Raw genomic sequence first — 20725 nt, 5'->3', positions numbered from 1 at the left:
TTATTGCTTCATATGTCAAAGGAATAGAGGATTGAAGAATATTATTAATTTGCCCCCAAATCGACTTCCAAAAGCCAAGTATCAATGGACAAAAAAATAAAAGATGATCCAAAGTCCCAATATCAATATGACAATGCCAACATCTATTAGATTTAGAACTATCTACTTTATTCAACCTAACTGGAGTCCAAAAAATTCTATGTAATAAAAACAACCATGTTTGTCTCATAGATGCTGACATTGTACATCTTAATCTCCAAGTCCAGATTCGTGGCCAACGAGAAACAGAAATATGCTGTTTTAACTCGATACTCCAAATATCTCTAAGACTATTTTTTGGTTTTTTATTTAAAAATCCAGAAATCAATTTATACCACTGGGCAGCCTGATGTCCTATTAAATCTGTTTGGTAGCAAAGGATTTGCAAGCTAAAATAAGTTTTCAAATTTTTCCATTTAGGGAACCCCATCTGAATAGCCTGCTTCAACTGCAAGCACCTATATTGTTGAGTGTTTGAAATACCAAATGAATGCTGCAGTTGTGAAAACTCAAGCAGATTACCATTAGAAATAAGATCATCTAATGTCCTAATATTTGCCTGCATCCAATTCTTCCAAGCGATTCCAGCACCGCCTATTTGAATCTTGGAGTTTAACCATAAGGACTGTAAAGTAGATTTCATTATTGGTACCTCTGTTAATTTATCAATAAATTTAATAGTTTTCCAAGTATCCAATAAAATTATATTGTCCTTAGCATATTTATGAAATCTGATACTTAATACATGTGGAAGTCTCATAGGGGACACCAAATTCCGTTCCAAATATAACCAATCTGGTTGATGATCAATAAGCTCAGGGAGGATCCAATACATACCTTGACGCAATATATAGGCTTGATGGTACCTATAAAAGTTTGGAAAATTTACCCCACCCTCCACAATTGATTTTTGCAACGATACTAAAGCAATTCTTGGTTTTTTCCCAAGCCAAACAAATTTTGTCAAAATATTATTTAATTTTTTGTAAAAGAACTCTTGAAAATAAACTGGTAACATACTCATTTGGTAACAAACTATAGGCAAAATCATCATCTTTACTGTTTGCACTCTCCCCCACCAAGAAATATGCAAAGGATTCCATTGCTCACACAATTCTGTAACTTTTAGTAATAAGGATTTTTCATTTACCTTCATTGTTTCTTCCAATGTACTTTTTATCCAAATTCCTAAATATTTTATTCCATCTTTCTTCCAACTAAACTGAAACGAATCAAATAAACCTTTTATACAATGTACATTTAGTGGAAGAATTTCTGATTTATTCCAATTTATTTTATAACCTGAAAATTTTCCAAATTTATCAATCAAATCCAATAAATGTGGAATGGTTGACTCCGGATTTCTCAAATGAATCAAAATATCATCCGCATAAGCTTCTGTAATTAGCAAATAAAAACAAATTGATGCATTAAGATATCTTTAGATATGCTCACTTTATTACAGTAGAATCCAGGGAAAAAAAAGCTATGCACTGGTAATGAATTCTGTGTGTCTTACAGGGAGTCCTTGTGATGGTGTGGTCAGTTTTTGCTTTTATATTTATAAAACTTAAACTTTATCTGGGATATTAATGTGTTCTCAAGAATAAATTATTGCTCCAATAAATAATTATGTAAGATTTAGGGTTGGGTGGGGGGTGGGTTTACATTATATGAAAATATAATAATTAGAGGGATTCGAGGGTGGGAGGGGGAGGGTTATATTTTTAATTATAAGATATAATGATAAGATGCACAAGTGCTTAGATTTATTTTATTTATTATAAATTTTTGTACACTTGATGAAAGTTTTAAAATGAATAAAGAATTAAAAAAAAAAAAAAAAAGAATAAATAATTGCTACCTGCTGCATAGTTCTTCAATAGCTGGCTTCATTATTTTGAAAGGTGATCTTCCACAAATTGTGCTTCATGACCTCTACTTCCCTGTCAAATATTTGGATTTTTTTTAACACCCATTTTTGGGCTGTGAAGTATTTTGAGGTGGTTGATTATCCTACCACCATGTTACCTATGTCACTCTGTTTAAGGAGCTATCTTGTATAGGCACACTTTCCACTTGTGTATAAGCCAAGCAACAAAACAACTTTTTCTATTCTATTCTCAGTATTTACTGTATATCCTGATTATATCAACAAGAATTCAGACTGGGTTACAATAAGATAAGGAATACAAATAGGTTCACAAAGCTTACAAAATGTGAGAGATTCTGGAAGAGTGCGAATTTGCTTAGGAATAGAATTTCAAAATTTTACTGGACTGACTACTAAAATTCTTCCATAGCACTATAGAACAAAAATGAGAACTTTTGTGAAAAACCAGAAAAAATGACTATGTTAAAAATCAGTAACCAGGCGATAACTTAAATATTAAACATGCAGCCTTAAATTCAACTCATTCCCAAATAGGCAGCCAATATAAATTTCTCAACCATGGTGTTGTGTGATTAAACTTACCAGATCCAAAATCAATTTTGCGGCACTATTAAAATCAATTTTGCGGCATTATTCTGAAGAAGTTGCAACTTATCAAGAAGTTATGATTGTAATCCAACATAGAAAGCATTACAGTAATCTAATTGAGATAGAATAATAGCCTATACCAATATATAAAAGTTGATATAACTTAAAATATCTTTGCTTAAATGATTTGAGATTCCATTGACAAGTGCCCAAAATAATTCCCAGAGCTCTCTAAGGGCTCCTTTTACAAAGCCGCGCTAGCGGTTTATCGCACGCATCGGTTTAGTGCACACTAGCCGGAAATCTACCGCCTGTTCAAAAGGAGGCGGTAGTGGCTAGCGCGTGTGGCAATTTAGCACGCGTGAAGGCCCTAGCGCGGCTTTGTTAAAGGAGCCCTAAGGTGTGAGTGTGTTTTGGGGTTTTTTTCCCCTATTTTGTAATTGCTCACCAGAGTGTAATGTAATGTGTAGGCACACTCAAATCATTAGTGAAAATAAAAGCTTTGTCTTGGATGCATTAAGCTTCAGTAAGTTCCTAGTCACTCATGAATGAATCATTGAAATGCAATCTGAATTTTGAATGTTGAAAATCTGAAGTGAAAGGGATCAAAACAAAAATATCTGCATAAGAATAACAAAAATCCTTTATGGCTTCAAACCAAATCCAAAGAACTCATCAAAACATTAAATAAAATTGGAGAAAGCGAAGAACTTTGTGGAACATTATATTTTGGGCTCTAGCTAAATTAGAGATTTATTTCCTTAACACAGTAATATATTTTGAAAAGCCCTCCAACCAGTTCTGAACCACCCTAGAAGTGCCAAGTACATTTGGCTCGACCATTAATATACTTTGATCAGCTGTATCAAATGTCCTGATATATCAAAGTAGAACAAACAGATTGCTTGCCATAACTCCATAAAATCTTTAACTTTGGTACCGAGGTCAATAATAAGGATTCTGTACTATGCATCACTCTGAAACATAAGAACATAAGAATTGCCGTTGCTGGGTCAGACCAGTGGTCCATCGTTCCCAGCAGTCTGCTCACGCGGTGGCCTTTAGGTCAAAGACCAGTGCCCTAACTGAGACTAGCCTTACCTACGTACGTTCTGGTTAAGCAGGAACTTGTCTAACTTTGTCTTGAATCCCTGGAGGGTGTTTTCCCCTATGACAGCCTCCGGAAGAGCGTTCCAGTTTTCTACCACTCTCTGGGTGAAGAAGAACTTCCTTACGTTTGTACGGAATCTATCCCCTTTTAACTTTAGAGAGTGCCCTCTCGTTCTCTCTACCTTGGAGAGGGTGACCAACCTGTCTTTATCTACTAAGTCTATTCCCTTCATTATCTTGAATGTTTCAATCATGTCCCCTCTCAGTCTCCTCTTTTCAAGGGAGAAGAGGCCCAATTTCTCTAATCTCTCGCTGTACGGCAACTCTTCCAGCCCCTTAACCATTTTAGTCACTCTTAGCCGGGAGGCACTGGCAGATGGCAGAGGCATCGGCCGAAGTGGGAGGGCAGCTGCACGGGGACCCCGAGAAAAGGAAGTCACCTTGCTGAAGGGGCTGTGGCACCCACAGGCAGTTACCCACCCCTGGGCCACCATAGCTGAGAGCTCGTTTAGCGAGTTAAGGTTTGCGGGAGTGTTTTGCTCATCTTGCAAAACACTCGCAAACCGCATTACTCGCAAACTGAGGTTTGACTGTATATATTTTTTTAAACTAGCTAATGAACAATCTCTTACTACTTTTTATTTTTCATAAGAGTTTGTTCAGCTGTTAACTTTGCTGTTGTGGGGGAAGAGGGGGGAACCCAGCAGTGTTCAAGAATTAATTTGTGTTTCTGTCCAAACAACTTGTTAGACCTCCTACATAAAGTATGTAAATGCACTTGGCTCTTTCTGTAGAAATTCTTAAATTATTTCTATAAAATATTCTGTAGAGGTGCTACTGCATACCCCTTCCAAACTGAAAGTGGTCCTTGCTTGACAGGGCTCTCCCTCCCCCTTCCTGGGACTTAATTTTCTTGAGAGGCTTTTGGACCTTAAATGATTAGAGGGCAGTTGAAAGTTCAGGAATAAACCCTCAGACCCAAAGCAAGCAAAAATGACCGTGGAGGGAAAGTGCTGTTAGGAAGTATATTTTCTTTTGATTTATTCATTGCAATATCTTGTTAATGGATCCTGAAGGCTCTGGCAAGCTTCTAGGTCAGGGTGGGCAACCGTAGTTGGGTTTTCAAGATTGCCACAATGATTATGTATGAGATCTGTTTGTGGCCCTCGAGGACCGTGGTTACCTATCTCTGTTCTAGGTTGACACACACCTCACTATTGCTTGACATGTTACCAGGGTGGTGGCTACATTTTACGCTTCTCTCTCCGAATCCCAGAGGGTTAGGGTTAGAGCCGGCAGGCGAATATGGAAAATCGCAGATAACTTTTAGGGCTGACTCTGACCCACCCCTGTCTCCCTCCTGCATCCCAGATCTCCCCAGACCTTACCTGGTGGTCTAGCGGTGATGCGGGGCAGGAACAATCTTCCTACGCTCCTGCCCTGTTTAGAGCCGTTATCAAAAATGGCTGCCGTGAGTTCCCATTGTAGTCTCGTGAGATCACGGGAACTCACATCAGCCATTTTTGATGATGGCTCTGCATGGGGCAGGAGCTTAGGAAGATCGTTCCTGCCCCGTGTCACCACTAGACCACCAGGTAAGGTCAGGGGATGTCCGGAATGGAGCGATGGATCTGATTCAGCCTTTAAAAAAAATGGGAGGCAAAAAATTGCGAATAACCAAATTCACGAGTACTAAACTCGCAGATTCAGAGGGAGAAGTGTAATTCAAAAATGTCTTTCGTTTCTGTTAGGGACCAAAGTCAAGATCTTGGATATAACCTAAGGTACAAAAATATACCAAAATGATTAACATGGATGCAATATTGTGACTTATTTGAGGAAAGGCTGGGGAGGAGGGGGGCTCTTTAGCTGAGAGGAGGAAGAGGTCTATAAAATCCTGAGTGGAGAAATGCAAATTTTTTGTTTGTACTTTGTTTAAAAAAAAGTCAAGAAAAGAGACCAAGGGACATGCCATTAAAGTTTTTTTTTTTTTTTTTTATAAGAGAAAATATATTTTTTTCACTTAGCACATAATTACCCTCTGGAACTTGTTGCCAGAGGATGTAGTGAAAGTAGTGTAGCTTGGTTTAAAAAAGGTTTGGACAAATTCTTGGGAGAAAAGTTAAACCAAATTCAAGGTAGACCTGGGAAAAACCACTGCTTGTTCTGGGGTAAGTAGCTTGATATCTTCATTATGAGATGTACTTGTGACCTGGATTGACTACTGTTGGAAACAGGATGCTGGGATAGATCTAAATTGTACATGAAAGATGCATCAAAAAGTATTTAAATACAGGAGGAGGTGTGCCTTGTAAGAGAGGACTCGCTTGTGACAAATGTACTCACTCAAATTTTCTGCTTTTGGTGACTTGACCCTGGTTGCTTTTCTTTGGTAGCTCCCTCTCGGCGAGGTGACCTCGAAATACTTGGATATTGTATGATCCAATGGCTTGGTGGCAGGCTGCCCTGGGAGGATAATCTGAAGAACCCTGAATCGGTCAGAGAAGCTAAAATAAGGTAAATAAATTTTTTTCCTATTTCTTAATTCAAGTAAAGACTTTGAACAAAATCTACAGCTCTGTGTTGCCCAGCCTAAGGAAGGAAATAAGTGGTAATGTGTACTGGGGTTCATAAGTTACTGCAGTATAGGTGATAATGTGACCCAGAAGAGCCATTAAGATCATCCAAATGAAGACCTTGTAGTCATTCCAGTCTAGACTCCTCTACCAGCCCTGCCTGTAAAGGGCCATGGATTTGATATACACTTCTCCCTCCGTATTCGCTGTGATAGGGGATTAACAGAACCGCAAATACAGAAAAACCGCAAATAACTTTTTCATATGTTATTCGCTGTTTTCTATTAAAAACCATCATGAATATAGTGAAACCGTGAATAACATGGTGGGAGATCTGGCCTGTTCCTGAAGGAGAGGCAAAACATGGTAAAGAAAGTGCTGGGAATCAGCAAATTTCTCTGTAAATGCTTGGAATCAGCGATTTCTCTATGCAAGCTGATGTAATTTGAGGGGAGGAGCCAGGAAGCTAAAACCCGTGAATAATCGAAACCGCAATTACTGAAACCGTGAATACGGAGGGAGAAGTGTACTGCCTTTCTGTGCTACAACCAAAGTGGTTTGTAGCATGTCTAGAAGCAGCAAAATGGGGCTTTTGGGGAACATGTAAGATAAATAGGAGTGGTTCTAGAATATGTTCATAAGTATAAAGTACTTCAAAGCAAAGCTTAAGCGTGATAGGAAGCCTGTGAAACAATTTTAACTGCTGGGGTGATAGGTTGCTTTCTGGCACAAACAGATGTGATATTGGTCACAGTATTCTGCAGAAGCCACGATTTTTGGATTGAGGATTGCCGTACTCAGCATAGTTAAGAATCAGAACAAAGACCAAGCTTGTCAAGCTTCCTCTGTAAAGAGCGCAAAATGAGATGCAATAGTTTCTTTTTAAAAATGAATAAAGATTATTTAAAAAAACACTTTCAACAAGTGAAAATAGAGATAATTAAAACATTGTACACTTTAGACATCACTTAATATATTACAGGATTAATACAGATCAATACCCTTCCCCCACCCACCTTATTCACTATCATTAAGATATCTATAAAACAATTAATATTTAATAGAATATTGTAATGAGTAATTATTGGATTATCATTTTTCCCTAATAGGTATAATTGCAAAGTATGGGGGGGATTTCTGATTTGATATTTAATGATTAGAATAGGACAGAATATATAATATATTATATGATATATGTACTATATACAAATTAGTAGGGTTGGGAGGGAGGGTTTAAATATTATGATTTAAGTTAAATTGATAGAGAATCAAGTGATATTGTATAAGTTTAAATGTTATTTTATGATACACTTGTAAGATGTAAAATGAATAAAGAATTAAAAAAAAAAAAGATATCTATAAAATTTTATCTTAGTTTCCGAAATACATTATACATTTTTAAAACATAAATTACACATATATAACCATTCAGCTGCAATAGTTTCTGTAATCTGAATAAAGTCTGTAAGGAATCCAATTTTGATAATTTAAGGATTGTGATGCAGTCAAAAAGGAGTACTGGGATTTTGATACAAAGATGAATAGCAGGAAAGGGCAGACAGTGTAAAATCCATAGATTTTGATGATGATGGGATTAAGTTGCATGTTTTTGGATATCTTCATATATTTGAAATGTAAATTATATGACTATGCTAAGTGTTGTTTTGATAGAATTGCTGATGCTTAGATGGACTTCTCCTTAAGTGTAGTGACATAACAAAACATTTGGTTGTGGAGATGCTTCAAGGGCCTTAAACACCAATATGAAGCACGGAATATTTGGGAATAGAAAGCAAAAAGAAACTTAATTTTGCATAACCATTTGAAAAGAAACAGTATCTGAAAGTTTGTTTTGGTAGTAGAAGGTTGGTCTATTGGTAAGATGGCTATGTAGCTCCTTATTGAGGAGATCTTTAGTCCTGGATTTCCTCTGTTGCACATACAAGGCTGATGTTGAACAGGTGCAGTCAGGGCCCCCATGACTCATAAGGCCCAAGCTTATCTAAAGCTGACCTTTTTAGGGCTTCTTCCCATATATCTACCCTGGGCTCTAATGTTTGACACTGGCCCTATGCATGCATAAAGATTTACTTTCTAAATGGGGCAGGCTGGATGGGCTATTTGACCTTTATCAACCATGTTTCTATATAAATAAGACTGCCAATTAAACTAAGGCACGTCTAGGTGGCTTACAATCTAGAAACCCATAATTTAATAGAGCATAATGACAAAGACACATGGAACACCAAGCATCTCTTTGGTGGTTGTACAGTCAGATTCCTGACAATCCCTTGTCTCCAGATTAAATGTGGGACAAAAGTGATTTGGTGGGTTTTTTTTTTAAAGAAATTGTTAATAGAGTGACTATTCCAAAACTTCAAAAGCAAGGTGTTGTAGCCCTTATCTTTGGAAAATCACATTAAAGCATGCAGTAGGATTAAACCAGGATAACAGAGTTTGTCCTCTCAAACATGGAGTTATTTGGTTAACTTCTCTGTGTAAATGAGATGCAGTTATGAAAGTTACAAAAGCACACTTGCTTAGACTAAAACAATGACTCTTTCCAGCTTCAGTGATGAAGTTTCTACTATGATGGACGAATGCTTTCCTGAGAAGAAACCAGGTATGAGGACTTCACAATATATCCTGTGTGTGAATGTCTGCGCATGTTTGCAGTAGAGGAATTGACTATATATAATCTTTTGCAGAGGAATTAACTAAGTACTTGTTGGCAGTCTATGAACTGGGTTACTCGGCACAACCTCCATACACACGCTTACGAGAGATCCTCCTGCAGGGCCTTAAGAATATTGGCTGTAAGGATGATGGTAAACTGGATTTCATGCAGGTGGAGAGCAATGGAATTTTGCCACCAAAGAGGCAACGCAAGGTTTGTGTTCCACTTGTGTAGTAAATTAATTTTTTGCACATTCATGTTCCTTGGAGTTTTATAGTGATGTGAAGCCAGTGTTTCATTAGTGAAATCCCCACCTTCTCCCATACCTAGAGAAGTCATCTTTCTATATATGCAAACTATTTGTGCTATTAAACACAGAAATAGGAAGGCAGGTGTGTGTGTGTGTGTGTGTGTGTGTGTTGGGGGGGGGGGGGTACTTGGAAGCTTAGCCAAAATGTAAGCTGAACTCTGATGGAAAGTGGTATGCAGCAGTGATTTTACATTTATCAATTCAAATCCTCCCCTCTCTCCATCAAACATGGCAGCAAGATTCATTGCTTAATGTCTGATAGTGAAAGCAGCAAAATAGCTGCTACTTCTCTTCTGGTGTGATTACCCCACTCCCAAGAAAATGGTGCCAGCTGCAAAATGAGACTACATTCAAGGGCTCAATTTTGACACTGGTTTATGCTCTTAAAGAAATCAAGCAGCTATTGCCAGACAATTGACAACCGTTCTTTTACCCCCAGTTGGCGGGGAAGGAGGTTCTGTCAAGCTTAGCTCCCCAGTTGAGGATCCATCGTCCTGCCCTGCCCTCTTTACCAGATGAAAGACAGCTGAGTTACATTGCCCTGGGAGTTGAAGTATTTAACTGCACCAGCTATTGACTCAGCTATCTGTATCTGAACAGCAGGTACAGAAATTGAAAGATATATGTTTAATCTGGAACTATTAATTGAAAAGTGCTGTGCATTGCAATAGCTATAAATTGGTTCCAAACAGTGGAAGGGCAGGTGGTCCGCCCTCGGTGCCATGTTTGAGGGGAGGATGCCGACACCCTTCCTCTCTGCCCCCGTCTCTTCCCATTCCTTCCCTCCATGCACCCTCTTTCCCTTCCCCTATACCTCTAGTTGAAGTTGTGTGCAGAGGTCAACAATGTGCTGTTTGCGACCCCGTCAGCTCTCCCGCTGATGTCACTGTGCTGTGCATAGGAAGTGACGTCGGAGGGAGATCTGACGGGGTCCTGAAGAGCATGTTGTTGACTGCTGCGAGCAACAACTTCAACTAGAGGTATGGGAGAAGGGAAGGGTGGATTTGGGAAGGAGCAGGGGGCACATGGGATTGAGAAAGGAGCGGTGGGGGGGGGCGGGGATGAGGGTGGGAGAGGGGCGCCACCGCCCCGGGTTCCTTGCACCCTCGCTATGCCACTGGTTCCAAAATGTGAAGGACTTCACTAATACAAGCAATATGAATATATTGGGCTAAGAAGAACTTTTGGAGAAAGTAGCCGCTCTTGATGAATTTATACCATCACTGGCTATTCCTCACCAAAGGTTTCAAAATGAAGCTAAAGTACTTTCTCCCCAGTCCAGAATGCAAAGTACACAAGACTGACTGACTTGAATGCCTATGGATAATGCAATAGTTTGGCTACTTAATGGATGACATTTAGGGCCAGATTCTATGAAGGATGTCTAACTTTGTGTCCAGAATGTGGATGTCCATTGACTTAGGCGTCCAAATAAAATGGATAATAAGTCCAATTAATGACATTAACAAGCATTATTTGGAACTTAGACGTCTAAAACGTTGGATGCAATTCTACAAATAGACATCCACAAATGGGCGTGGTGTGGGAGTGGCTTCAATGTGCACATCCATTTACAGAATCACAGGCTGCTCAGTGCCCGAACGCATCCACCTAATGCCTAAAATGTAGGCGTTGCAAAACCAGGTCTGCTTTTGAGTATAATCTAGGCCCTAGGTAGACAGGAATTAAGTGGACATGACTTAGGCGTTAGTTGGACGTGCTGTAGGCGTCCGTTTTGTAGGTGAATGGGGCTTTTATTTTTGGGGTATAGAGGACTCCAGGTTGATATTAAGGTCAAAAGATGTTTAATAATGCATCACTTAAGGCACATGCAAAAAATATATATTGCATTCTAAACTGGCAAGTTCTGAAAACTTCTTTTTTTGTTTGCTTAACATTTTGGAAATTAACTATTTCAGCCTACTTTCCTTGTCAAGTTTATGTATTTACATTATTGTTAACCGAGTCTAGCTCCTCTTGGTTGATGACTCTTATAAAACTTAAGTTTTAATTTAGGTTAAACCTTCTACGTTGGGTGCTAAGAGGACTCCTCTTTGGTAATAATAGAAAAAGATATTTAATAATGCATTACTCAAGCAAAGCACACACACACACACACACACACACACAAAAAAAAAAATCTTGAAATTGGAAATATGGTAGGTGACCTGATGTGTGAGCAAGATTGAGTTCTGTCTGTGGCAATGATTACCATTTTTGAAGTACTGACCCAATTGGCAAAAGACTTTAATGTGAGCCAGGACTCAAGCTGGATACAAAGTGGTTTGTGCCCAGGGTCTTGGATAAGAGGAAGGGATTTTCCCCAAACAATTCTGTCCCTGGTCCAATTGATCTTAGTAGCTTCTCCCAGTTGGCCGCCACCACTCATCCTGTCCCCAGTCCTTCCAAGCTGTGTCTGTCTGTTATTCCCTTTCCTTGGATATTTCTGCAGGCACTGCCTCTGGGGTAAGAAAACAAGAAGGCATGTTTGCTGGATCCAACATGGGAAGTAGAAAAGTAGCAGACCTTATATGATGAGATCGGCCTTTATTCAGTGTACTTCCAGGATAAAAAAAAAGGCCTGATGTGGCCGAGTTTAGTCAGAAATGGCTGCATCAGGCAAATCAACCAGCTGGTGAGTGACATGGCAACTTTCACCAAAACTGTACTAGAAAGGTGTTTAGATCCATTGCAAATGGGATTACGCTGCATAAAGATTGTGTGACTTTTATATATGGTCTGCTTTTCTACTAGGCACTTCCTCTGGGATAGCTGTTTAGTTAGGTTTTTTTGTGTGTGTGCATTTGTCCCCACATTGTGTGAGTCAGTAAGCTTGATCCTTGTGATGTCAAGACTTCTCTCCTTATAATCTTGAAAGAATCAGGGCCTCAGTCATGGAGTCAGTACAAATGCAACATAATAATATATAGAAACATGATGGCAGATAAAGGCCAAATGGCCCATCTAGTCTGCCCATCCGCAGTAACCATTATCTCTTTCTCTATCACATCCAATTCCTTTTTTGTGCACAAAAGTGCTTTACCCCTTAAGTTGTACTGTTCCTTTGGGTTTTTGCAACCCAAAAGCATGACCTTGCGTTTGTTAGCATTAAATCTTAGCTGCCAAATTTCATACCATTCCTCAAGCTTCACTTGGTCTTTCCTCATGTTTTCCACACCATCATGGGTGTCTACTTTATTGCAGATTTTGGTATCATCCACCAACAGGCAAATCTTATCAAACAGCCCTTTAGCTATAGCGCTTACAAAAATGTTAAAAATAATAGGCCCAGAACCTGAACCTTGAGGCTCACCACTGGTAACATATTTTATACTTATTGTCCTGACTCTAAAGTTCTGGTAAATATAAGTTATTACATTACATTACATTACAGATTTCTATTCCGCCATTACCTTTCGGTTCAAAGCGGATTACAAAAAGAGTTATGGAAGAAGGGTTACAACGTTAGATCAGAGAAGGTTTCCAAGCGAGGGAAAAGTAGGATCTGGGGTTAGGGAGGGGATGATAAGAGGGGGGTTAAGCTTTATCATGGTATTAAGCTTTATTAAGGGATTTCTTGAAGAGTATAGTTTTTATTTCCTTTCTGAACATCTTGTAGTCTGGGGTTGTTGTCAATAGGTTGGAGACTTGGTTGTCTATTTTCGCTGCCTGAGTGACCAGTAGTCCGTTGTATAGTTTTTTCCATTTTACTTCTTTGATTGGGGGGTAAGTGAATAGGGTGTGTGTTTTTCTATGCCTGGTAGAGGTGGTTTGGATGAGGCGGTCGTTTAGGTAGGTTGGGCTGTCTCCATTTATAGTTTTAAATAGTATACAGTAGAATTTAAATTGTATTCTTTCCTGGATTGGAAGCCAATGAGAATTGATGAATGCCTCAGTAATGTGATCATGTTTTTTCAATGAATAGACGAGTCTCAGAGTTATCCTGAAATTTAGTTGTTATCCTGGTGGTTCCTGCTTTGCCCGTAATAGATCAGATTTGAGGGCATCCATGAAGGAGTATCTGACTAGAACAGTTATTTCTGAGGACAATTCTTCAAGGATTTATTAAAAATATTAACCCCCCTCTTTTACAGAAGACAGCATTGTGGGCTGGCATGCTCCAACGCCCATAGGAATTAAATGGGCATCGGAGCATTTGCTGTGCAGCTTTGTAAAAGGGGTCCTAAGTGCACGTGTATTGCATATTTTCATTTGACAACAATTTTTTGTTAAGGTTCTTTAAAACTTCAAATATATTTTATGATCTTTTTTTTTTTTTTTCCCCATTTGCACATCTAGAGTAGGCAATTTTTAATTTTTTTACACAATATAGGTCTTTTAGTCCTAATGTTGATTCCCAGGGTAATTCTGCACTATTGCATAATGCAGAATTTGCACATAATTCCCCACCTCTGCAGACTGCACAAAATTCTGTCTTTCCAAGAGAAATTCTTCAGTCTGCTTTTGCAGCGCAGAGCGGCACAGATATTTACCCTTCCTCCCTGCATGCTCACTGCTCTAGCACAGCAAGAGGAACTGCATGGCCACAGGTAGGGTTACTTCCTCCTCTTCTGCCTTGTTTCCTTTAAGCTGTGCAGCTGTATGGAGGTCTGCGTGGGTCAGAAACAGTTGGGTTTGGGACTGCAGAGGAGGAGGAAACAGCCTGCTGTGTGGTTGTGCAGCTGCTCTTGCTGTGTTGGAGCAGCGAGTGAGCCTGGAAAAACAGATGGAGCAGGTGGAGGGCTGAAAATATGGATGGAGCATATTGAGGTTAGAGTGAGTGCCATGGAAGCAGGTTAAAGGTCCGCAGGAAGGTGCATTGGAAACTGCTTTGGTGGGGGGGGGGGGGAGGGTATTTTATTCCTTGTGGGGAGGAGATGCCAGCTCTTATAATGGGGGAATTCTGCACAAGAAATTACAAAGTGTGCAGAACTTTCAAATTTTATGCACAGAATTCCCCCAGGAGTAAATGTAGATAAGCAATATTGTATATGAGGTTTCTGTAATTACATTTCTCTTAGATTTACTATACATACTGTAGTCTGAATTGGGGTTGGACAGTACAGAAATAGTGGCATCTAAGTTTGAGTCTATTGTTCTGACCCCACAGCTCTGGAAAGAATAGTATGGGAGTCTGTATACATAATTCAAACTCACTGAGACGCACAGACCAGAAGAGGTTTGTTTTTATTCTGGAGACACGTAACCAAGAGCCTCTGGACAAGGTGGAGGAAGTATATATTGAGAGAGGAGAGTTAAGAACTCTTACTTGGGGCTTGAAAAGAGCACTGGTCTATGGGAAATAACAGGCTACTCTTTTGCACTGTAAAATGAGCCAAAAATGACCCTCTTTCCTTGCTTTGTGAATGACAATTACATGAAAGTGAATTTTGATGGGAGCAGATGCAGAGGAGAGTGAGTTTGTGATGGATTTTCAATTCTCTGCTCAAAGGGGTGCACACCTTGGGGAAAGGTAATATTGAGATGGGGTGAATGGGAATTTTGATTCTGCACTTTGTGGATTTGTACCAGGAGTGAATCTTTACCCTGTCTTCCTGTATTCACACTTGCTACCTACCAGTGCCAGGGAGTACTCTGCTCTCCAGCTCTGAAACCTGATTTGAAATCGATAATGGATTAAGAATATTTGGTTTATTGTAGTTCAGTTTGCAATTTGAGTGAAGGGGGAGAGAGAAGACATTTAATGTAATAGGGAGAGTGGGTGAGCAGAAGGGCTAAGAACATGGCCTTTTCTGCAAACATGCTAATAAATATCTTTATCAGTAGTAGTAAATGTATAAGTGCTAAAAAGTGCTTTAAAAGTAGCTTTTGCTCTAGGTTGTTGCTTGTTTAGTGTATTCCTGTATGTTTCACACTCCAGCATTAGCTATCTTCTATGATAGTTGGCTTTATACAAGGGCTGATGGAAAGAGAAACAGAGGCAGTCTCATTACTTTTCAAAGAAGTAGATGTGGCAAAGCTGTGCTGGTTCTGTGAAGTGCATACATCGCCATTTTTGAACCTCACGTTGGGTTGCCTTAGTTTTCATTGTTGAGTCGCAGCGAGAGGAAGAACTTTGTATGTTTCATTATGGCAGATGAAGATGTCTGAGAGTAAGCCAGGGGTGCGTGATTGAAATTTGTGTTAAATTTGGAAAGAGTGTTAATGAAACTCTGCATATGGTGGTGAAACAGTGAGCCATACTTCATACTCTCAGACACATCTTCCTCATCTGCCTTGACGAGATATATAAAGTTCTTTCTATTGCTGTGACCCAACATTGAAGACTACGGCAGTCCAAATTCCTTTGCCCAGCTTTGAGCACAAACACTTAAACCAGCTGAAACCTGGTTTAGATCTTGATGTGCAGGTTGGGTGCATAACCTTATTCAATAACATTGCCGAAATATTTGGAATACCCCTGACCTGTCCTTGCCTCTCTCATGGCCGGCCCTCTCTTTTTGGGTTTCACGTGACATTTTGGGCATCTAGTGTTATAGAATTGCATGTAAGGAGATGTGGACTAATCCAAATTAGTGCTAATCAACTCCAATGAATGTTGGTTAGTACATAAGGTTACCATATGCCTCCAGAAAAAGGAGGATGGATTAAGACACCTGGGTTTTACTTCCATTGAAAGCAATGGAAGTAAAACCCGGGTGTCTTAATCCATCCTCCTTTTTCTGGATCCATATGGTAACCCTATTAGAGCACAGACAGAAGAAGCTCCTCGCCTCAAGATACAAACAGTACAGCAGAAAAAGGCAAGGGAGGCATCCTATCAGCCAGTGAAACAGTCTTTATTTGAACAGATGATCCCGATGAGGATCCTAGTTTCGGTGTGTATAAAAAGCATGCGTGCTGCTTCTTCATGACAATGTGTCAGTGCATATCTCACAACAATCACGGATTGCCATCCAAGAATGTGGATTTCAGCAGTTGAACCATCCATTCTACAGTCCTGACTTGGCTCATTTGGATTATTTTCTGTTCCGAGTTTTGAAGAAATCTCTCCGTGGACAGCGGTTTTCAAGTGATAAAGATGTCAAAGAAGAAGTGATGTCCTGGTCTGTTCAAATATTGCTATTTCCCCTGCGTAGCTAGAGGAAAGAATAGAAGCTGTGGAGGAATGGGTTTTCTTTTCTGAGGAACAAACTGAAGTTATCTCCTAATGGATTTAAATTCACTTCTGTGACATTGGATTGCATCTTGCTGCTGTATAACTAGCCCAGTGGGTGGCTGCCAGGAATTTAGCTGCAAGAGCCTAGATTATCCCAGGACAAGCAGGCAGGTATTCTCACTAGTGGGTGATGTCATCCGACAGAGCCCCGATATGGACGTCTCGCAAGCATGTCTTGCTTGAAGAAACTTAGAAGTTTCGAGATGCCCGCACCACGCATGCGCCAGTGCCTTCCCGCCCGATGGTCCGGGCGTGTCTCCTCAGTTCTTTTTCTTCCGCGGAGCTGAGAAGTTTACTTCATTTCTGCGCCCATTGAATTCGATTTTTTGCCTTCTGCATCGCCGCGGGTTGAGTTTCGTTACTCTTGCCGTGTGTTGTTTCTTTCTTTGATTTCTTTTTTCAAAAAAAAAAAAAAAAATTTTTTCTTCTGACTCCGGGTCGGCCGCGTGGCTTGGGCGTGCCTTCGACCTTGCGGCGGAGCTTTTCCGGCCTATGTCCCGGCTGATAACCGGTTTTAAAAAGTGTAGCAAGTGCCAGCGCGCGATTTCACTCCCGGACCCGCATCGACGCTGCCTCCAGTGTCTGGGTCCGGACCACTTTCCGAAATCGTGCCGGCCTTGCTCCACTCTGACAGCGCGAGCGTTTAAGCGTCGCTGTCTTCTGTGGGAGTCCATGTTCAAGATGGAAGCTGCGTTGGATCCTACAGCTTCAACATCGACTGGTGCTTCGACTCCATCTGCGAAGCCCTCGGCCTCCCCGGCTGTTTCGAGTCTTCTGAAGCCGGCATCGTTCACGCCGGTTTCGGCCTCGACCTCGGCGCCGGTGCCTTCCTCCGTCTCCTCGGACCAGGCACCGACCCCTGCTGTTCCACCGGTGGTGCTCAAAGTGCCGAAGGCTGGCAAGCAGAAGCACTCAGCACCGAAGGAGCGCGGAGACCGTGCGGAAGGGCCCCCTTTTGGTGCGGATCCCTCCATATCGGCTTTGTTGCGGTCCCTTCTGGAGGCTCAGTTTGTGGAACTCATGAACATCATGGGACCCCAGCTGATTGCCTCGATCCAGGGTGACCTCCCAGTTCCGATTCCGAGGGGCAGGCCGCCCCCTCCTCCTCCGCCGCGCCGCTCGACCTCGTTGCTCGGTGAGGAGGAGCGGAGGTTGGCGTCCCGCGCCTCGAGGTCGGCCTCGGGTAGTGCCATGCCCCCCATGGAGCCTAGTGCCTCGAGGAAGGCCTCTTTTAGTGACATGCCTCCCTTGGAGCCTATTCCCTCGAGGAAAGCTTCCCTTAGTGACTTGCCTCCTCTGGAGCCTGTTACCCCTCCCCATGAGTCGGTGTGGCGTCCACCTTCGAGGCCTCCCAGTCCTGGGCATAGCCGGAAGCAGGACGAGTTCTTCCGGATCCCCTTTCAAGCCTGGGCGTCGTCGGGAGAAGCGACAAATCTTCCGCCTCTCCGATCTACGGCCTCGAGTCCTATCTGCTCTATGCAGACTTCGGGGGGATCAATATTCTACCAGACGGGCTCGATCCCCTTCCAGACATTGTGAAGGGCATCGATCCAGGCACTCTTCGAGGCATTCCTCTCGACACTCGACCGTCTCGCCTCAGAAGAAATTGCCTCGTATGGGGTACTCGGCTTCGGCTGGGTCTCCTCCTCCGGGACCGGAGTTCGAGGACCCCAAAGTTTTTTACTCACCCTGTTGTTCTCAGGCCTCGGTGGAGCCCGAGGCCTCGACTTCTTCCAGCCCTTCTTGGAGGCCGGCGCTGGCAGACCAACTGTCCTTTTCCTCATTCCTGAGGCAGATGGCGGATGACCTGGACATTACCCTCGATTCTGGCTCTCGATACTCCAAGGAGTACCTCGATACCATGCATTTGCCTCGTCCTCCAGCTGAGTCCTTACACCTGCCACTGCACAAGCTCCTCGACCAGACCTTCATAAGATGTTTTGAGTCTCCGTACTCTATCCCTGCGGTCCCTGGGAAATTGGATGCTCAGTACCACACGGTGCATCATAAGGGCTTCGAGGGACCTCAGCTTTCACATCAGTCCCTCCTGGTCGAATCCTCGCTCAAGCGGTCCCATCCGGCCCAGGTGTATGCTTCGGTGCCTCCAGGCCGCGAGGGCAGAACCATGGATAAGTTTGGACGGCGCATCTATCAGAATTCTATGATGGCGTCCCGAGTTCTGAATTATAATTTCCATTTTGCCACCTATTTGGAATTTTTTCTTCCTGTGCTTCGGCGGTTTACGCCCTACGTCGAATCCCAGGCTCGTTTTGAGTTTGAGGAGGTGGTTGCTTCGCTGTCCCAGCTTCGACTTCAGTTGATGCAATCTTCCTATGATGCCTTCGAGCTCTCGGCCCGGGCGGCGGCCTGCTCTGTGGCGATGCGCAGGTTGGCCTGGTTGCGGACCATTGACATGGACCCGAATCTTCAGGACCGCCTGGCGAACGTCCCATGTGCTGGGGCGGATCTTTTTGACGAATCCATTGAGACCGTCATGAAGAAACTGTCTGATCATGAAAAGTCCTTTCAGTCCATTCTTCGGCCGAAGCCGAAGCCTCAGCAGTCTCGATCCTCTCGACCGCCTTTAATCTATCAATGGCGTTATCAACCGAGGCAAGCTCCACCTGCGAGGCAACCTGCGAAGCGGCAGCCTCCTCAGAAAGCTCAGCAAAAGCCTCAGCCGTCCACTGTCCCCAAGACTCCTCAGCCTTTTTGACTGTCCCTTCGAGAGCATAACCAGTCTCGTTCTGCCTCCCCCTGTTTTTCCCATCGGAGGGCGGCTCCATCATTTTTGTCATCGTTGGGAGGCGATAACAACCGACCTCTGGGTCCTTACTATCATCAGGGAAGGGTACTCTCTTCAATTCCTTCGGGTCCCTCCAGACCATCCTCCAAGAGTATCCTTCCAACTTGACTCAGACCGCCCTTCTTCTTCAGGAAGCTCAGGCCTTGCTCCGGCTTTGTGCCGTCGAGCCGGTCCCTGTGGACCAACACAACCGGGGGTTTTACTCCCGGTACTTCCTTGTTCTGAAGAAGATGGGCTATCTGCGGCCCATTCTGGACCTAAGGGTCCTCAACAAGTTCTTGGTCAGAGAGAGGTTTCGCATGCTGACCCTAGCTTCTCTTTACCTCCTCCTCGAGCAGAACGACTGGTTGTGCTCTCTGGATCTCAAGGAGTCCTACACTCACATTTCCATTCATCCGGCCTCTCACAAGTATCTCAGATTTTGGGTGGGACATCTACATCTGCAGTATCGAGTGCTTCCTTTCGGCCTATCCTCGTCTCCCAGAGTCTTCACGTAGTGTTTTGTGGTGGTGGCTGCGGCACTCCGGAGCAGTGGTTTTCAGGTTTTTCCCTACCTCGACGACTGGCTCATCAAGGCCCCCTCGGGCCCGGAGGTCATCTCTGCGACCCTGACCACTATCTCCTTCCTACAGAGTTTGGGCTTCGAGATCAACTTTCCCAAATCTCATCTACAGCCTACCCAGTCGCTCCCCTTCATCAGGGCGGTCCTGGATACCATCCGTCTCAGAGCCTTCCTTCCTCCTCAGCGCATGGAGGCTCTTCTTCATCTCTGCCAGTCTGTGTCTTCTCGCCAGTCCATCTCAGCGAGACACATGATGGTCCTCTTGGGGCACATGGCCTCTACAGTTCATGTGACGCCGTTTGCCAGACTCCATCTCAGAATCCCGCAGTGGACCCTGGCATCTCAATGGACTCAGGTGTCAGATCCATTGTCTCGACACATCCTCGTCACTCCTGCTCTTCAGCAATCTCTACTTTGGTGGGTGACCTCTTCGAATCTATCCAGAGGTTTGCTGTTTCACACTCCACCCCACCAGAAGGTTCTCACGACCGATTCCTCGACCTATGCCTGGGGGGCACATCTGGATGGTCTTCGCACTCAGGGATTCTGGACCAGTGCGGACCGACTCCATCAAATCAATCTTCTGGAGCTCAGAGCCATCTTCAATGCTCTTCAAGCGTTTCAACATCTGCTTCACAACATGGTGGTCCTCATTCGCACAGACAATCAGGTCGCCATGTATTATGTCAACAAGCAGGGGGGCACGGGCTCGGCCTCCCTCTGCCAGGAAGCTCTCAAAGTCTGGGATTGGGCGGTTCGCCACAATGTCTTCCTCAGGGCTGTCTACATTCAGGGGAAGGACAATGTCTTGGCAGACAACTTGAGTCGTCTACTCCAGCCTCACGAATGGACTCTCCATTCCAACCCCCTTCATCAGATCTTTGCACAGTGGGGGACGCCTCAGATAGACCTCTTCGCGGCTCCCCACAACTTCAAACTGCCTCAATTTTGCTCCAGGATCTACACTCCTCATCGCCTCGAGG

The 20725-nt window shown here is 42.8% G+C and overlaps 1 protein-coding gene across 3 annotated transcripts in view; it reads left to right on the top strand.

Annotated features, from left to right (window-relative positions):
* The window catches only part of VRK1 (VRK serine/threonine kinase 1), a 121211-nt gene that overhangs the window by 70451 nt on the left and 30035 nt on the right, over positions 1-20725 (top strand). For all 3 annotated transcript variants that reach the window (XM_033950802.1, XM_033950803.1, XM_033950804.1), the window contains exons 9-11: positions 6028-6148; positions 8775-8830; positions 8916-9097. In XM_033950802.1, the coding sequence (XP_033806693.1) occupies positions 6028-6148; positions 8775-8830; positions 8916-9097 (359 nt within the window). The remainder of the gene's footprint in view (positions 1-6027; positions 6149-8774; positions 8831-8915; positions 9098-20725) is intronic.

This window comes from Geotrypetes seraphini, chromosome 7, assembly GCF_902459505.1.
Source record: "Geotrypetes seraphini chromosome 7, aGeoSer1.1, whole genome shotgun sequence".
Taxonomy (NCBI): Eukaryota; Metazoa; Chordata; class Amphibia; order Gymnophiona; family Dermophiidae; genus Geotrypetes; species Geotrypetes seraphini.
This window is presented reverse-complemented; position numbering and strand designations above follow the sequence as displayed.